This window comes from Babylonia areolata, chromosome 25 (genome assembly GCF_041734735.1).
Source record: "Babylonia areolata isolate BAREFJ2019XMU chromosome 25, ASM4173473v1, whole genome shotgun sequence".
NCBI classification, from domain to species: Eukaryota; Metazoa; Mollusca; class Gastropoda; order Neogastropoda; family Buccinidae; genus Babylonia; species Babylonia areolata.
Genome location: NC_134900.1, coordinates 37447700 through 37465804, shown reverse-complemented (window position 1 = coordinate 37465804; position 18105 = coordinate 37447700). Strand labels below are relative to the sequence as shown.

Genomic DNA, 18105 nt, shown 5'->3' with positions numbered 1-18105 from the left:
CACACTGCTTGTCTTCCTGACACACACGTACACGTTTCACACTGCTTGTCTTCCTGACACACATGCACACGTTTCACACTGCTTGTCTTCCTGACACATGTACACGTTTCACACTGCTTGTCTTCCTGACACACACACGTACACGTTTCACACTGCTTGTCTTCCTGACACACACTACACGTTTTACACTACTCGTCTTCCTGACACACATGCACACGTTTCACACTGCTTGTCTTCCTGACACACACACTACACGTTTCACACTGCTTGTCTTCCTGACACACATGTACACGTTTCACACTGCTTGTCTTCCTGACACACACACTACACGTTTCACACTGCTCGTCTTCCTGACACACACACTACACGTTTCACACTGCTTGTCTTCCTGACACACATGTACACGTTTCACACTGCTCGTCTTCCTGACACACACACTACACGTTTCACACTGCTCGTCTTCCTGACACACACTACACGTTTTACACTACTCGTCTTCCTGACACACATGCACACGTTTCACACTGCTTGTCTTCCTGACACACACACTACACGTTTCACACTTCTCGTCTTCCTGACACACATGTACACGTTTCACACTGCTTGTCTTCCTGACACACACGTACACGTTTCACACTGCTCGTCTTCCTGACACACACGTACACGTTTCACACTGCTCGTCTTCCTGACACACACACTACACGTTTCACACTGTGTCAAAGCAGGGGCGTTGAAGCTGAGCCCAGTACCTACATTTTCAGAACAGTCTGATTTCTTTTACAAGATGAAGGAACACATTGCTCGACTGATGGAAGCCGTTCACTTCTTCTGACAACAAGTGCGCGTCCCTTAACAGTCAGTGCGAGCGGTTCAAGGGATGGATGAACTATTGTAACGGGATTTACTGCAGTGTGGACGACGACATTGACAAACACACCTTTCGGCAATATCCACATTTCTTCCCCTGTGATCTTTCCATTCAGTTTCCTTCCTTAGACGGAAAAAATCGTTAATTTCTTTAAACAACATTGTAATATAACATCATATTATAGTGGAGTGATGGCCTAGAGGTAACGCGTCCGCCTAGGAATCACGGCCCGGCCGCTGATATTTTCTCCCCCTCCACTAGACTTTGAGTGGTGGTCTGGACGCTAGTCATTCGGATGAGACGATAAACCGAGGTCCCGTGTGCAGCATGCACTTAGCGCACGTAAAAGAACCCACGGCAACAAAAGGGTTGTTCCTGGCAAAATTCTGTAGAAAAATCCACTTCGATAGGAAAAACAAATCAAACTGCACGCAAGAAAAAATACAACAAAAAAAGGGTGGCGCTGTAGTGTAGCGACGCGCTCTCCCTGGGGAGAGCAGCCCGAATTTCACACAGATAAATCTGTTGTGATAAAAAGAAAAACAAAATACAAAATAATATTCCACATTTCTTCCCCTGTCACGAGACGTAAAGAAGGCAAGTCAAAGAGTGGAGGGAGAAAAGATGCAGAGTATACACCACAATGTTATTAACCAATTTACAAGTGGGTTTTTTTCCGTTTTATACACGGAAAAATACAGGAGAAGAAATGTGGATATTGCCAAGCTTTCTCCCGAAAGAACAATGTCAGATTTTTTCCACTGTGAACGGAGTTGGAAAATGACAACCCTTCCGATGTGTTCTGGAAATGCAGTTCAACTCCTCAACAGATTTTGAGCGCGTTCACGGTGCAAGACAGAAAAGAGGTCACTCGTCTCAATCCACACCCTTCATTGTCAGACTTCACAGCTGGAGTGGTCAAATGTCAGTCCTCAGCGAAAGAGAAAGTAAACCGGACATGGCTGATAATCTGAATATCAATGTGAGCTTGGTTTGTCTTATATAATATATAATATAATAATATAATATAATATAATATAATATCGTTGCAGACCTATATTTAGGTTTCTTAGCCTGTAGTCTGGTCTTAGTACTCGAAATCTTATTATCACAAACGTCCAAACACTTTTTCTTGTTTCTGTTTCTCTATTTACAGCTATTTGTACATGCGATCTGCCCAGTGATTGTCCAGCCTAGCTTTGAAAGCGTTGAGAGAGGGGGAGATGACTACAGAATCTGGTAGGGCGTTCCACGGGTTCACCACCCGGAAGGAGAAGTAGCGCTGGCGCATTTGTCCATTGCATGGCCTTTTCTTGAGCCTCAGGTTATGCCCACGGGTCTTTCTGTCTTTTCTTCTTTTGTCTTGTAATACTTTTTGTGTTGTGAGTGGTGAACAGAATGTCATTGTTGTCGGGGTATGAGAAGGGGCGAGAAATCGTTGGTTTCGTCGTTTTGTGTAATGAAGAGTACTGGGGATTGTGGAACACATGAACACACCTTGGCGGAAAACATGTCTTCCTTGAAGAAATTATGTACGGTTGCGGACAGGGGGGTAGTGGAGGACTACAAAAAATCACAGGTAACATCTCTTAACTAATCGACGTAACACTATAAGAAACAAAATACAAATAAATATAGTCACACACACACACACACATGCGCGCGCGCGCGCGCGCGCACACACACACACACACACACACACACACACACACACACACACACACACACACACACACCACAGCAGACCCACCTTGGTCACAAAGCGGTCCCTCAAAGCCAGCAAAGCACAGACGACAAGCTCCACTTCCGGTTGGGCCGTTGTCACAGTAACCGTTGACACACATACAGTCTGCCAGTCACAGACATACAATGCGGTCATACGTGTTGCACATCATCATAATCATATCCATCACTTCAGCAGCCTGAAGCAGCCAGCTATGTCAATGAGTCACAAAGCTCTGCCGAAGAGTCTGCTCCAGTTACACACTTTACACAGAGTTAAGGACCACTTATGAAAGCAAACAAGTCTTCATACAAGTTTCAGTGTTCAAAATTCCACATATTATTCTAAATTACGCGAGCTGCATTTGTATACCGCTAACCTCTCACCGATTACAGTTCACTTTCAGTTTTTTCAAGGAGGCGTCACTGCGTTCGGACAAATCCATACACGCTACACCACATCTGCTACGCAGATGCCTGACCAGCAGCGTGACCCAACGCGCTTAGTCAGGCCTTGAGGGAGAATACACAAAAACGGCTGTCTCAGCCACATATATGACACCATAAACAGCCTGACAAATGCGTTTGAAAAATCGATGTTTCAGCCAAAATGCAATAGTTAGAGGTTTATCAACGATAGCTGTGGTGTTTCATTGTAAAATAATAATAATAATAATAATAATTTTAATACTACTACTACTGCTACTACTACTACTACTACTAATAATAATAATAATAATAATAATGACAACAACAACAACAATAATAATAATATATCATTATTATTCTTTATTATTATTATTGTTATCATCATTATAATGAAATGAAATAAAATAAAGTACCCGTGCAAGACAGCATCTCTGATGATCAGTGCTCCTAGCATTGGATTTCTACACCGTTGTTTGCCGAAATCTCAGCATCATTGAATCATGCCCCAAAGAATAAAACAGTGCAGGTTCCTAAATGGTCCTTAACATTTTGTGAACCCTGTACATCAGTCTGTGGATGCACGATACATCAGTCTAATTGTTACCATGGTCCTTAACATTTTGTGAACCCTGTACATCAGTCTGTGGATGCACGATACATCAGTCTAATTGTTACCATGGTCCTTAACATTCTGTGAACCCTGTACATCAATCAGTGAATACACGATACATTAGTCTAATTGTTACCATAACGTAAAAAAACTTTGAGAAAGTATCAATAAGTTTCAGTTTTCAGTTTCAATGTATCAAGCAGGCGTCACTGCGTTCGGACAAATTCATATACGCTATACACATCTGCTAGGCAGATGCCTGACCAGCAACATCACCCAATGTGCCTAGTGCGTGCATATATATATATATATATATATATATATATATATGTGTGTGTGTGTGTGTGTGTGTGTGTGTGTGTGTGTGTGTGTGTGTGTGTGTGTGTACCTATCAGAGCGGATTTCGTCAACTCAATTTTGCCAGAGGACAACACTCTTGTTGCCATGGGTTCTTTTTCAGTGAGCCAAGACTGACCAGCAACATAATACGCGCTAGTCAGGCCTTGAGCACACACACACACACACACACACACACACATATATATATATATATCGGTGATGTGGTGTATGTTTTCAGTTAGTCAGCTAGTTATTTAGTTAGTCAGTCAGTCAGTTACTTAGCTAGTTGGTTGGCTGGTTGGTTGGTAAGTAAGTTAATTTGTTTGTTTGTGGGGGTGCGGGGTTGTTTGTTTGTTTGTTGTTTTTTTTAACTTCTTTTATGTGTGCACATATCCGAGTGAATTTCTTCTACAAAATGTTGCAAAAGGACAACCATGTTGTTGCCATGGGTTCTTTTTCAGTGCTTCACGTAGGAATCATGGTGGCGTCAGTCAGAGCATGCAGACAGTTCCAAAGGACATTACACCACACCACACCACAGAGAATTTTTTTTTAAAGCAGCCCACCTTCTGTGCAGTTAGACCCAAACTTCTTGGTATCCTCACACAGTCCACACGTCATTCCTGTGAAACCGTCCTGAAGAAAAAAAGAAAAAAAAAGAGAAAAAAATTACATTATCCTTGATTAGGTACACGCGCTATTTCGTGGCTCACATGTACAATAAGCGACAGCTGCTCGCTATCCTGCCTCGCATCATTCAATAGTCTGCAAGCAGACAGAAACCTGAACTACTTGAACTTGGTAGACACCCCCAAAAACGGAGCATGGCTGCCTACATGGCGGGGTAAAAACGGTCATACAAGTACAAGCCCACTCGTGTACATACGAGTGAACGTGGGAGTTGCAGCTCACGAACGAAGAAGAAGAAGTTGGTAGACGTTTGAGACCGAAAGGGCAGCTACTTGCTATCCAACCTTGCATCAATCAATTAGTCTGCAAGTAGACGGAAACTAAACTTGAACTCGGTAGACGTTTGAGACGTAAGGTACCCATCGCTCTGCGCATGCTCGAACACTTCCTCCTTCCCGTCAGCCATTTTTCCCTTGCACTTCTTGTACTTCTTTCTCTTCTCTCTCCACGTCGCGCAGAAGAGCTGTTTCCCAGACTGGTCTTTGGGCGATTGGATCTTGTTACTGGACCTTACTGAGGTTGATACAAACGTAAGGAGGGGCAATGGTCAAGCACTTCCGTGGGATTCGCACAAAAAAATAAACACACAGGCGTAGATAATAATAATAATTATATATATATATATTAAACTTTATAAAATAAAAAAATAAAAAAAATCAACGATGCATTAAACAACACGAGACAATAAACCTACCAAGACTGAGAACATGTCGAGAGAAATGTGACAACATCCACAATCACCTCCTACCGCACCCCCTTCACCCCCTTCTCCCCTCCCACCCCTCCTCACCAGCCAGAGACGAAGTGAACAGTGTATTTGTATTTGTATTTGTATTTCTTTTTATCACAACAGATTTCTCTGTGTGAAATTCGGGCTGCTCTCCCCAGGGAGAGCGCGTCGCTACACTACAGCGCCACCCCTTTTTTTTTTTTTTTTTTTTTTTGTATTTTTTCCTGCATGCAGTTTTATTTGTTTTTCCTATCGAAGTGGATTTTTCTACAGAATTTTGCCAGGAACAACCCTTTTGTTGCCGTGGGTTCTTTTACGTGCGCTAAGTGCATGCTGCACACGGGACCTCGGTTTATCGTCTCATCCGAATGACTAGCGTCCAGACCACCACTCAAGGTCTAGTGGAGGGGGAGAAAATATCGGCGGCTGAGCCGTGATTCGAACCAGCGCGCTCAGATTCTCTCGCTTCCTAGGCGGACGCGTTACCTCTAGGCCATCACTCCACAATGTTCACAAGGCGCAGACGTCACACAGTGGAGCAAAGGGGAAGAACTGTGGATTCGGCCGAAAATTCCAGAAAAAAAAAAAGGACAAGAGAAAACGGGGGGAAAAAAGGAATTGGGCCTTAACAGCCAAGTGAGGAAAACATGCACGTGGAATTTACACACAAAGTATCCTGTCGCCACCAGAGAGACGAAGTGAGGAGGGGGATACACACACACACACACACACACACACACACACATACACGCAAGCATGCACCCGCACACACACACACACACACACACACACACACACACACACACACACACACACACACACACACACACACGTATACACACACATACACAGGCACGCGCACGCACACACACACGCACACACACACACACACACACGGCGCGCGCGCGCGCGCGCGCACGCACACACACACAGAAACAGACAGAGAGAGGAACACACACACACACACACACACACACACACACACACACTCACAGATTGTCCAAAATACTGACTATTCCTCCAGTTCATAAATCCTACGGAAACCATTTTAAAATTTTGAAAGAAGAAGGAAAGAAGTATTACTTATAGAATGAAATATTTAAATGGTTACACGATGTATATGTAAATCTATGAAATTTTTTGATTGACTTTAGTGATGTTGATTTTTACAACTGTAAATACAAATATTGAACTAAATCACAAGTGAATGAAGATGTTTCAAGCACATTTGATTTTAACCCCTTGACGGCTGGATCGTGGTGAAGGAGACCAGATCAGAGTGCAGATTTACTTCTCGTGCATGTGTTCAATGCTTTAAGTGATGTGATTGGTTTTGCTGAACAAAACTTAATGCAGTCCAAAGAGGGCGATGTGCAAATAAAGAATGGTGATGAATTACATCCTGACCTGTAAGGTCTGTTTTTTTTATCAGTGAGGTGACAGCCCTTCACTGACGTCCTGACCTGTAAGCTCTGTCTGATCTCAGTGAGGTGCCAGCCCTTCACTGACATCCTGACCTGTAAGCTCTGTCTTTTATCAGTGAGGTGACAGCCCTTCACTGACATCCTGACCTGTAAGCTCTGTCTTATCTCTGTGAGGTGACAGCCCTTCACTGACATCCTGACCTGTAAGCTGTCTTATCTCATTGAGGTGACAGCCCTTCACTGACATCCTGACCTGTAAGCTGTCTTATCTCATTGAGGTGACAGCCCTTCACTGACATCCTGACCTGTAAGCTCTGTCTTATCTCAGTGAGGTGCCAGCCCTTCACTGACATCCTGACCTGTAAGCTCTGTCTTTTATCAGTGAGGTGACAGCCCTTCACTGACATCCTGACCTGTAAGCTCTGTCTTATCTCTGTGAGGTGACAGCCCTTCACTGACATTCTGACCTGTAAGCTGTCTTATCTCAGTGAGGTGACAGCCCTTCACTGACATCCTGACCTGTAAGCTGTCTTATCTCAGTGAGGTGCCAGCCCTTCACTGACATCCTGACCTGTAAGCTCTGTCTTTTATCAGTGAGGTGACAGCCCTTCACTGACATCCTGACCTGTAAGCTCTGTCTTATCTCTGTGAGGTGACAGCCCTTCACTGACATCCTGACCTGTAAGCTGTCTTATCTCAGTGAGGTGACAGCCCTTCACTGACATCCTGACCTGTAAGCTGTCTTATCTCAGTGAGGTGACAGCCCTTCACTAACATCCTGACCTGTAAGCTGTCTTATCTCTGTGAGGTGACAGCCCTTCACTGACATCCTGACCTGTAAGCTCTGTCTTATCTCTGTGAGGTGACAGCCCTTCACTGACATCCTGACCTGTAAGCTGTCTTATCTCATTGAGGTGACAGCCCTTCACTGACATCCTGACCTGTAAGCTCTGTTTTATCTCAGTGAGGTGACAGCCCTTCACTGACATCCTGACCTGTAAGCTCTGTCTTTTTTTGTCTTCCCCCCCCCCCTCCGTTTTTATAGCACATGGACAATTGACACGACGACATAAATGAATAAATACATATATTGGGACTGTCTCATCACAGTCAGGTGACAGCCCTTTACTGACCATACTTGTCAGCAGCAGTGAATGGATTAATTAAATATTTTTGTAATATTTTTTTTTAATCAAGGAACTCACTTCACATAGGCAAACTCCATGCCCGTCAATTCCATCGTCGCAGACTCCATGGCCGCTGCAAATCAGGTTCTCGCTCCATACTGACCGTGGACATTCTTGAGAAAAGATAAAAAGAAACAAAATAGGAGAGAAATATGGTTAATGTGTATACTTGCCTGCTGTATTGTATCTATGCACTTTAATGTTACTCTGGACCTAAAACAGCGACAACATTCAAACGAACAAAACCTCTGTGTTATACTATGCTTAATCAACTGGTCTAAATGTGGAAAAATACAAAATGCTTGGAATTTATCCCCCCAAAAAGGGGGGGGGGGGGGATCATTGACAGAACTTACAACGTGCGCTAAATTGCCTCTTCTTCACAGCACTACCCGCAAACTAACAAAAATAAAACAATCAAATACCTGCACAGCAGACAACACACACACACACACACACACACACACACACACACACCACCACCACCACCACCACCACCCCCACCCCCCGTGTGTGTGTGTGTGTGTGTGTGTCACCCCTCTATCTCTCTCTATGTCTTCTCCCTCTCCCTTGTCTCTCTCCCTCTCTTCCTCCCCCACTCTCTCTCTCTCTCTCTGTCCCTATGTTTCTGTCTGTCTGTCTGTCTGTCTGTCTGTCTGTCTGTCTGTCTCTCTCTCTCTCTCTCTCTCTCTCTCTCTCTCTCTCTTTTTCCCAAACTGGAAATGAAGATGAGTTGCATTTTGTTTTGTATTGCCCAGCGTTGACTGATGTGATAGCGCGACTTATTCAATCAAAATCATATTGGTATCTAAGTCAAGTATGTTTAAGCTTACCGATGGCTTCTTGTAATCTAATTTCAGTTGCGATCAGTTATGACTTCATGATTACTACTTCTGCGTTCACTCGTATGCACACGAGTGGGCTTTTTACGTGTATGACCGTTTTTACCCCGCCATGTAGGCAGCCATACTCCGCTTTCGGGGGTGTGCATGCTGGGTATGTTCTTGTTTCCATAACCTACCGAACGCTGACATGGATTACAGGATCTTTAACGTGCGTATTTGATCTTCTGCTTGCATATACACACGAAGGGGGTTCAGGCACTAGCAGGTCTGCACATATGTTGACCTGGGAGATCGTAAAAATCTCCACCCTTCACCCACCAGGCGCCGTCACCGTGATTCGAACCCGGGACCCTCAGATTGACAGTCCAACGCTTTAACCACTCGGCTGTTGCGCCCGTCTTTCATGATTACTGAACTCATTAAGATTAAGATTATGATTATTATTCAAATGCAGATACTACACCATTGTACAACGTTCATCCCGTTCTTGAGGGGCAATGGCATCATATGAGTAAACCATCCATCTATCTCTCTTCCCCAGCACCACCCCACCCCCTCATCCCCACCCTTCACTCCTCCCCACACACCACTCACCGAGGCAGTGGGACCCGAAAAACCCAGGACAGCACCGGGGGATCTGTATGACCCTGGAACACACCGCCTGACAGGCTGTGGCGTTTTCCAGCCGATCGAAATCCTCCTCTTCAAAGGACGCTGTGCTGTTGTCTGCCCCCTCCTCATCCTCATCCTCACCCACACCCTCACTCACGTTCAAACTCCGCGCGTACAGGGCCCTCTTCCACGAAGGCACCTCGCAGGGTTGGCTGGACTCGAACTCTGTTCCCTCGGGGCATGAGGAGGAGTTCACCAGAAAGCAGGGCCACGTGCATTCCAGAACCACTTGCTCCGTGGCGTTCTCGTTGCAGAACCTCACGGAGTCTTGCAGAGCGTGGGCAGAGAACCTCCCAGGTTGTGAGAGACACGTGCAGATCACTACAAACACCAACACCAGGACTGATGTTCCCTCCACTCTTCCCGCAGAACTTCCTGGCAACATCGTTGTGCTGAGCTGGATCAACACGGCATGGGAATTAATGAAACACAATCTGTCTTTGGTTTTAAGGAGAACGCAGCGAATCAAAAAGTTGGGTTCTTTTCTCTCTCTCTGAAAAATGAAGCGCGTCGTCTACCCAATCAACATTCACAACTTTTGCTCGTTTTATTTAACCTCTTTGTTATGTTTAATGTACACTGTTATACAATAACTTCGTTAACAAACAATTAGCGTTGAAAGCATCTGTATCATAAACAGCGATTGTATACCATCAGACTGCATTCATTTCTACTCCGATATATATTTATCTTAAACCCTGCCTATTGTTGAATTAGTATACAGAACCGATGAACGCCGCCTTTGGAGGACAGAAGATGCAGCGAAGATCACATCCCAGAGAAACGAAATGGCTGGCCACAAAAAGACGGGAAGACACCGAAGAAATACTGCTACTTCCACCAACAGTCCAGCATGAGATGAACGTGGTCAGGACCTTTTGCAAGGGCTTCCCTTGCACAGACCGCCTGACGCGTTATTATGACAGTCACACATCAAACAACAACAGCAACACACACCCCACAGGCACAGTCCCCAGTTTCCATCTACCAGTGACCACCACCACCACAACCGTCACCACCACAACCACCACCACAACCACCACCAGCACCACCACCCCACAGACGGCTCAGCCACTACAGAGGACGACTGATGCAAAATCGGAACCAACCGGAAATCCTGCCCATCCACCACAGCCGACGAGCACCCTGTCTGATCGCTTCCTCAACTCGTGGAGTCCACTCCCCGCGCTTAGCAGCCGGCTTGAGTTTTCATTGACGAATTTATTTCTCTATTCTCTTCTCTCTTGTGTTATTTGTTTGGTTCCTCCCTTTCGCTTTATGGCGAATTTCGCTGTTGGCGTGTGATGCCGGAAGTGACTCGGACTGGCAAGTGACAGCATGTGACCATGGGCAGCCAGCCGACCTCAAGGGGCTGAGAGGAGAGACAGACAGGAGAGACAGAGAGAGACACAGAGAGAGACAGACCAACCAAACGGCAGTCTGACCAACCCCCGAGCGAGGCACTTAGGTCTGAAGAGGCCGTCTCGGCGATGTGACCCTCTGACGTCATGCCAAAGGGCCAAGGGGGTTAGGGGAGGGGAGGAGGTGGATGTGGATGTGGAAGAATGAAGAGAGAGGGGAGAGGGGATGTGGAAGGAGGGGGTTGTGAAAGAGGAGGAGGAGGGGGAGGAGGAGGAGGAAAAGGATGCAAATAGTTTGAGAGAAACAGACAGACAGGCAGAGAGACAGACTGGGACAGAGACAGACAGAAACAGAGGGAGACAGAGACAGAGACGGAGAACATGACCCAGTCAGGAAAGTGTTCCCATACCGGTAGAGGAAAGAGTACTGCAAATATCCCGAAGTGGAAGTCAGTGCATTGTTGTGCAGACACTCTAATTTCGTATCGTTACACTTTTTTTCAGTTTTACAGTTTTTCAGTTGCAGATCTGGGAAGAAATAAGAAAAAGATGCTGGCATATTAAAAGTCTGTTGTGCAACAAAGTGTGTTCGTCTGTAATCCCCTGTTAGTATCGCGACATGTACGCAACGTGTAATGCATGTCCTGTGATTTGTTGGTGATCATGGGGCCTCTGCGTGTACCCGTGGTGGATTGTGTGTGTGTGTGTGTGTGTGTGTGTGTGTGTGTGTGTGTGTGTGTGTGTGTGTGTGTGTGTGTGTGTGTGTGTTTCTTTTTCTTTTTGTTGTTGTTGATGACAGGCATGTGTTCACTGATGCGTGACTCGAGATACGTCATGTTATTTGGTTTAATGTTTTGCCTGTAATTATAAAATGCTATATTTGTGATCGTTTTATTCCTGTGTTCACAATTGTGTATGTTTGTTTGACAAAGACCACTTTGGTTATCTCATCTTTGTTTTTGGACAGTTCACTTTGAGTATTGTTCGCCTGTATCGTTCTGCACTCCACTGTGCAATGGCTTCCTCCTAATATGGGTGTTGATTTGTAATAGTCTGCTTTCTGGAACCTCTGATTGGTTAGTGGCCTTCTTTCCGGGCACTGACCGGGGTATGTAGCCCCTCCCGCACGTTCTACATCCCCCAAGACTTCCCCCCTGGAACTCCAGAACTCCAGCTAGGACTTCACCCCACTGCAGACAGCCAGGACTTCACCACACTGCAGACAGCCAGGACTTCACCACACTGCAGACAGCCAGGACACAGCCAGGACTTCACCACACTGCAGACAGCCAGGACACAGCCAGGACTTCACCACACTGCAGACAGCCAGGACTTCACCACACTGCAGACAGCCAGGACTTCACCACACTGCAGACAGCCAGGACTTCACCACACTGCAGACAGCCAGGACTTCACCCCACTGCAGACAGCCAGGACTTCACCACACTGCAGACAGCCAGGACTTCACCCCACAGACAGCCAGGACTTCACCCCACAGACAGCCAGGACTTCACCCCACCCGGACAGTTTCAGTTTCAGTTTCTCAAGGAGGCGTCACTGCGTTCGGACAAATCCATAGACCCTACACCACATCTGCCAGGCAGATGTTTGACCAGCAGTATAACCCGACACGCTAGTCAGGCCTTGAGTGCAGGCATTTATATATTATGTGTGTACCTATCAGAGTGGATTTCCTCTACAGAATTTTGCCAGAGGACAACACTCTCGTTGCCTTGGGTTCTTTTTCAGTGCGCCAAGTGCGTGCTGCACTGACAACAGAGGCGACGTGGCAGAATCGGTTAGGCGATGGACTTGTGATCCAGTGTTCACCAGGGTTCAGGGTTCGAAACCCCGTTTCAGCATGGTGTAGTGTCCTGGGGCCGAAAGCCACATGACGTCAGTCTTCCTTGCTCTACCCAGGTGTGAACTGGTACCTGACTTCCGGTTGAGGAAGGTCAAAACAGCGGAAGGTGAGGACTGGGCTGGGCCAGCCACCCCTATGCCGAGCCCTGGACACAGTGGGTATGAATTCACTGCACCGATTGGCGTAAGAGGCTATTCTTGGACCGTTCACTTTCATCTTTTACCGGTCCTACAATCATAGGAGGATATTTTGAGACGCTTTGGCCACGTGAGCAAACTACAGTCTGTCCTTACTGTTATCTATTCTTTCTGTTTTCAGTCATTCACTCACTTGTGTAAACAAAGTGAGTCTATGTTTTAACCCGGTGTTCGGTTGTCTGTGTGTGTGTGTGTGTGTGTGTGTGTGTGTGTGTGTCTGTGTGTCCGTGGTAAACTTTAACATTGACATTTTCTCTGCAAATACTTTGTCAGTTGACACCAAATTTGGCATAAAAATAGGAAACATTCAGTTCTTTCCAGTCATCTTGTTTAACTCACTCAGTACGGCCAGTCCTCTTTTCTCCTCTACACAGACCCCTCGGATGTCCAGTGGGTGTCTGAATGACCCAACCTTTAGCTTCCGTCGTCAGAATTGTGGTATTCTTTGTCAACAAACACCTCTTCAGTATAAGAGCCTTCCGCTTGCAATATTTTGATGGTGGTAATTGGGGTGAAACGCTGTTAACGTCGTCTCTTTCGCCGTTCGTATGGAGTGAGTTAAAACAATATTGCACCTCTGGGATGGGCACAAAAAAATAATAAATTAAGCCTAATTATATGCAAACTGCATTTACTGTTATATTTTTTGTATTCTCTAAACTTGGCACTTTGATCTGATATTCTGACCCAACAACAAGAGCAGTCATTATTATCATTTTTGTTCAAACAGGAACTTCTTTTGCTAAGCATGGAAGTTTTATTTATTTTGCAAACGTTTTGGTGCAGATAGTAAAAAAAAGGGAAATTACCCTGTAATTAATGCTAGGGGACTTAATTTATCACAAATGAGTCTTGAAGGCTTTGCCTCTCTTGGTTTTTTTTTTTTTTTTTTTTTTTTTTTCTCTGCAGATGTTGTGTGTAGCGTATCGTATAATTACGGATAAGCCCGCAGGTCTTGACATCTTGAGACTGGAACTGAAACAGTGTTCTGTAGTCTGTCTGGCAGTTCGTCTTAATCTGTCTCCTTGTTTGTGTTCTCTTCTCATGTGTCTTGGGGTCTCTGTCTCTGTCTCTCTCTGTGTCGCTCTCTGTCTCTGATTCTGTCTCTGTCTCTCTCTGTCTGTCTGCCTCTGTCTCTGTCTCTGTGTGTCTCTCTGTCTCTCTGTCTTCGTCTCTCTGTCTTCGTCTCTGTCTCTGTATCTCTCTCTCTCTCTCTCTGTTTCTGTCTCTCTCTGTCTGTTTCTCTCTGTCTCTCTCTGTCTGTCTCAGTCTCTCTCTCTGTTTCTCTCTCTGTCTCTCTCTGTGTGTCTCTGTTTCTATCTCTGTCTCTCTCTCTCTCTGTCTGTTTCTATGTCTCTCTCTCTCTCTCTGTGTCTCTGTTTCTATCTCTGTCTCTCTCTCTCTGTCTTGTTTCTATCTCTGTCTCTCTCTCTCTCTGTTTCTATCTCTGTCTCTCTCTCTCTGTCTCTGTTTCTATCTCTGTCTCTCTCTGTCTCTGATGTGAGAATTTAAACCGGAGGATGTGGGTAAACTGAGGGAGAGAATTCGCAGAGGGAGGGAGAGGGGGAGGGGACAGGAAAGAGGTAGAGAGGGTGGGAAGAAAGCTGGACTGAGGTGGGAAAGGGGTGCTGTACCGTGACAGACTGATACACTGCTGAGCGCTCACTACAGTAACAGTGAAGTAGTGACAGAAGACTTGACTCGTACATGCAGGCATAACATTGCTTAGGCTGTACAGTAGGCAACAAACAGGCGAAGCTTGGAGCTCATGATTACATCGAGTCTCTCCCGGCCCCACACCCCCTCTCTCTCTCTCACTCATTGGCACTCTCTCTCCTCTCTCTCTCACTTCTAACTCTCTCTCTCCCTCCTCTGGTTGTTGTAGCAGACCGGAAATCAAACCTTCCTTCCCACAATGCTAGCCGCTTCCGGTACATGAGCACTACCCTCTTCTTCGGGCGACCCAGGCTCCAAGCTTTTCCGTGCCGCGTTGGCTGTGTCGGCACTTGACTCTCTCTTGTCCTGATCTGCGGCAGATAGGAGAGGGAAAGGGGCGGGGGGTGCGGAGTGGAAGAAGGGGGTGGGGGTGGGGGGGGGGGTTGAAGACTGAGGAGGGAAACAGGAATAGAACTGAGGGAATGTGGAAGTGGCAGTGGCTTCTGTAGAAACACACACACTCACAGAGAGAAACACATGCACGCGCTCACGCACACACACACACACACACACACACACACACACGCCGGCATGTTTGCATAAACACACAGGCACAGACACACACACACACACACTGGTCGGATTGGTTGAAAGACAAATTCTATAAAGAAGAACAAGAACAAGAAAAGGAAGAAGAAGAACAACCACAACACACACACACACACACACGCACATACATACACACACACGAAACAGACGAGACTGACATACAGAAGTAAAACAAGGAAACGAAAAAAGCTGTAGTAGTAGAGGGTGACTGTCTGACATAAAGAAAACAAGAGAGGCAAGGCCTTCAAGACTCACTTGTGATACACTTTTTTTTAAAAATCCAAGCTTTTTAAGCATTAATTACAGAGTAATTTCCCTTTTTTACTATCTGCACCAAAACGTTTGCAAAATAAATAAAACTTCCATGCTTAGCAAAAGAAGTTCCTGTTTGTGTAAACAAAGTGAGTCTATGTTTTAACCCGGTGTACGGTTGTGTGTGTGTGTGTGTGTGTGTGTGTGTCCGTGGTAAACTTTAACATTGACATTTTCTCTGCAAATACTTTGTCAGTTGACACCAAATTTGGCATAAAAATAGGAAAAATTCAGTTCTTTCCATTCATCTTGTTTAAAACAATATTGCACCTCTGGGATGGGCACAAAAAAAATAAAAACTGAAGCCTAATTATATGCAAACTGCATTTACTGTTATATTTATATTTTTTATATTCTCTAAACTTGGCACTTTGATCTGATATTCTGACCCAACAACAAGAGCAGTCATTATTATCATTTTTTGTTTAAACAGGAACTTCTTTTGCTAAGCATGGAAGTTTTATTTATTTTTTTTGCAAATGTTTTGATACAGATAGTAAAAAAAGGGAAATTACTCTGTAATTAATGTTAGGGGACTTAATTTGCTTTAAACTGATCTTTCTCATCTTAAACATTACATTTTGAAATTATACTCAATACATAAAAAGCTTGGAATTTTTTTTTAAGTGTATCACAAGTGAGTCTTGAAGGCCTTGCCTCTCTTGTTTGTTTTTTTTTGTTGTTGTTGTTGTTGTTGTTTTGTTTTTGTTTGTTACTGTTCGTTTTTGTTTTTTGTTTATCGGGGGCGTGGGGGTGGGGTTGTTGTTATTTTGTTGTTGTTTTTTTAGGGGGGAGGGGGGGTAGTGGTGGGGTTGGTTTGTTTTTGTTTTTGTTTTTAAGGAGCAGATAGCTAACCCACACACTGCATGATAAACCCAGGACACGCTGGTGAGGCCCTGAGTGCCCAGCCTGGGAAAGGAAAGAATCGGCCTCAGTTTTCAATTTCAGTGAGGCGTCAAAAGCGTGCGGGCTGATCCATACTTATACGCTGCTCCTCATCTGCTATTGTGGGGGGTGGGGGGGGAGGAGATAGAGCAGATACCTGACTAACGCACGAACCCAACGCGCTCGTCAGGACTTGCAATTCAGAACTATGACAAAGCATAATCATTACTAGTCTCACTCCAACACTACCTCCAACTTTCTGTTGTATATACGCTATACCGCACAATCATTATACTTTAAAAAAGTGAATACTTCTTCTTCGTTCGTGGGCTGCAACTCCCACGCCCACTCGCATGCACACGAGTTGGCTTTTACGTGTATGACCGTTTTCACCCCCGCCATGTAGGCAGCCATACTCCGTTTTCGGGGGTAAAAATGGTGAATACAAGAGAGAAAAGAAAACCGGATCAAATGCCTGACCTTCACATAAACCTAACATGTTACTCAGGGCTTTGAAAGCCTATAGAGTACATGCCTGCCTGCCCTGGAAAAGAAAGGAAAAGAACGTGCTCTAAATGACGGCTGTTCAATGTCCAGCTCAGTGCCCAAGAGACAGAAATAACGCCTGGTACCAGCCGCCATGACATGCCCGCGGCATGGCCAGGAGACATGCATGAAGAGCTGGCACTTGAGTAAAGTGGGGGTCTACGTGTCGCCGCCGTTCAGCGCCACGTACACGTCACTGGCCATGTGACCCTGAGGTCGAGAGCACGTGATTGCTGATTAATTGCATCTAGTGTCCGTGATCTTGATCCAAGGCCGATGGAGTTGATGATGCTGACGAGGGTATAATTGTATTGTGGTATGTGGTATTGTATTGTATGGTATTGTATTGCAAGGCAAGGCAAGAAGTTTATTTCACAACACACACACACACACCCTGTAAATAAAATGCTCAATGTGTTGTGTGGTATGGTGAGATGTGTTGTGTTGTATGGTGAGATGTTGTGTTGTGTTGTGTTGTATGGTGAGATGTTGTGTTGTGTTGTGTTGTGTTGTATGGTACCAGGAAAGGGGCAGGATGACCGATTAAGACGGTTATCTGCCGATACAGTGTCCGTGTGGGTCTGGGTTCGAACCTTGGTCTCGCCCTTCCTCCCACGTTTGACTGGGAGCAGTAAGAGGCAGACTAAAGGAATGTTTGTAAAAATCGATTTACAACGGATACAATGAACAGAGGTTCTGTGTGCAGCACGCACTTGGTGCACTAACAAAGAAACCATGGCAACACAAGTGTTGTCCTCTGGCAAACTTCTGTTGGAGAAGTACTCTCTGATCGGTGCACAAGTACTTGTGCATGCACTCAAGACCTGACCTAGCCGACACTGCTAGAGTCCTACTCTTGTGTGCAACCCCCCACCACCATCCCCTGACCCCCGTTGCAGTTATAGTCAATCTGTGGCTTCAGCAACATATCGATCAAGATCCAGATCCACGCACGTTCGGTTATGCTGCTGGTCAGGCATCTGCCTAGCAAATGTGGTGTAGCGCATGTGGATTTATCCGAACAAAGTGACGCATCCTTGAAAAACTGAAACTGTGTGGTACGGTACGGTTTTGTGTTGTGTTGTGTTGCACTGTATTGTAAAAAACATGTATGGCGTTGCATTGTATTGTGTTGTGCTGTTACTTTTGTTGCCATGGG

The 18105-nt window shown here is 45.4% G+C and overlaps 1 protein-coding gene across 2 annotated transcripts in view; it reads right to left on the bottom strand.

Annotated features, from left to right (window-relative positions):
• The window catches only part of LOC143299921 (stabilin-2-like), a 283357-nt gene extending 272489 nt beyond the window's left edge, over nucleotides 1-10868 (bottom strand). For both annotated transcript variants that reach the window (XM_076613459.1, XM_076613458.1), the window contains exons 1-4: nucleotides 9439-10868; nucleotides 8018-8112; nucleotides 4535-4604; nucleotides 2619-2717 (exon numbers count right to left, since the gene is read on the bottom strand). In XM_076613459.1, the coding sequence (XP_076469574.1) occupies nucleotides 2619-2717; nucleotides 4535-4604; nucleotides 8018-8112; nucleotides 9439-9901 (727 nt within the window). In that variant the 5' untranslated portion in view covers nucleotides 9902-10868. The remainder of the gene's footprint in view (nucleotides 1-2618; nucleotides 2718-4534; nucleotides 4605-8017; nucleotides 8113-9438) is intronic.
• Between the last annotated feature and the right edge of the window lie 7237 nt (nucleotides 10869-18105).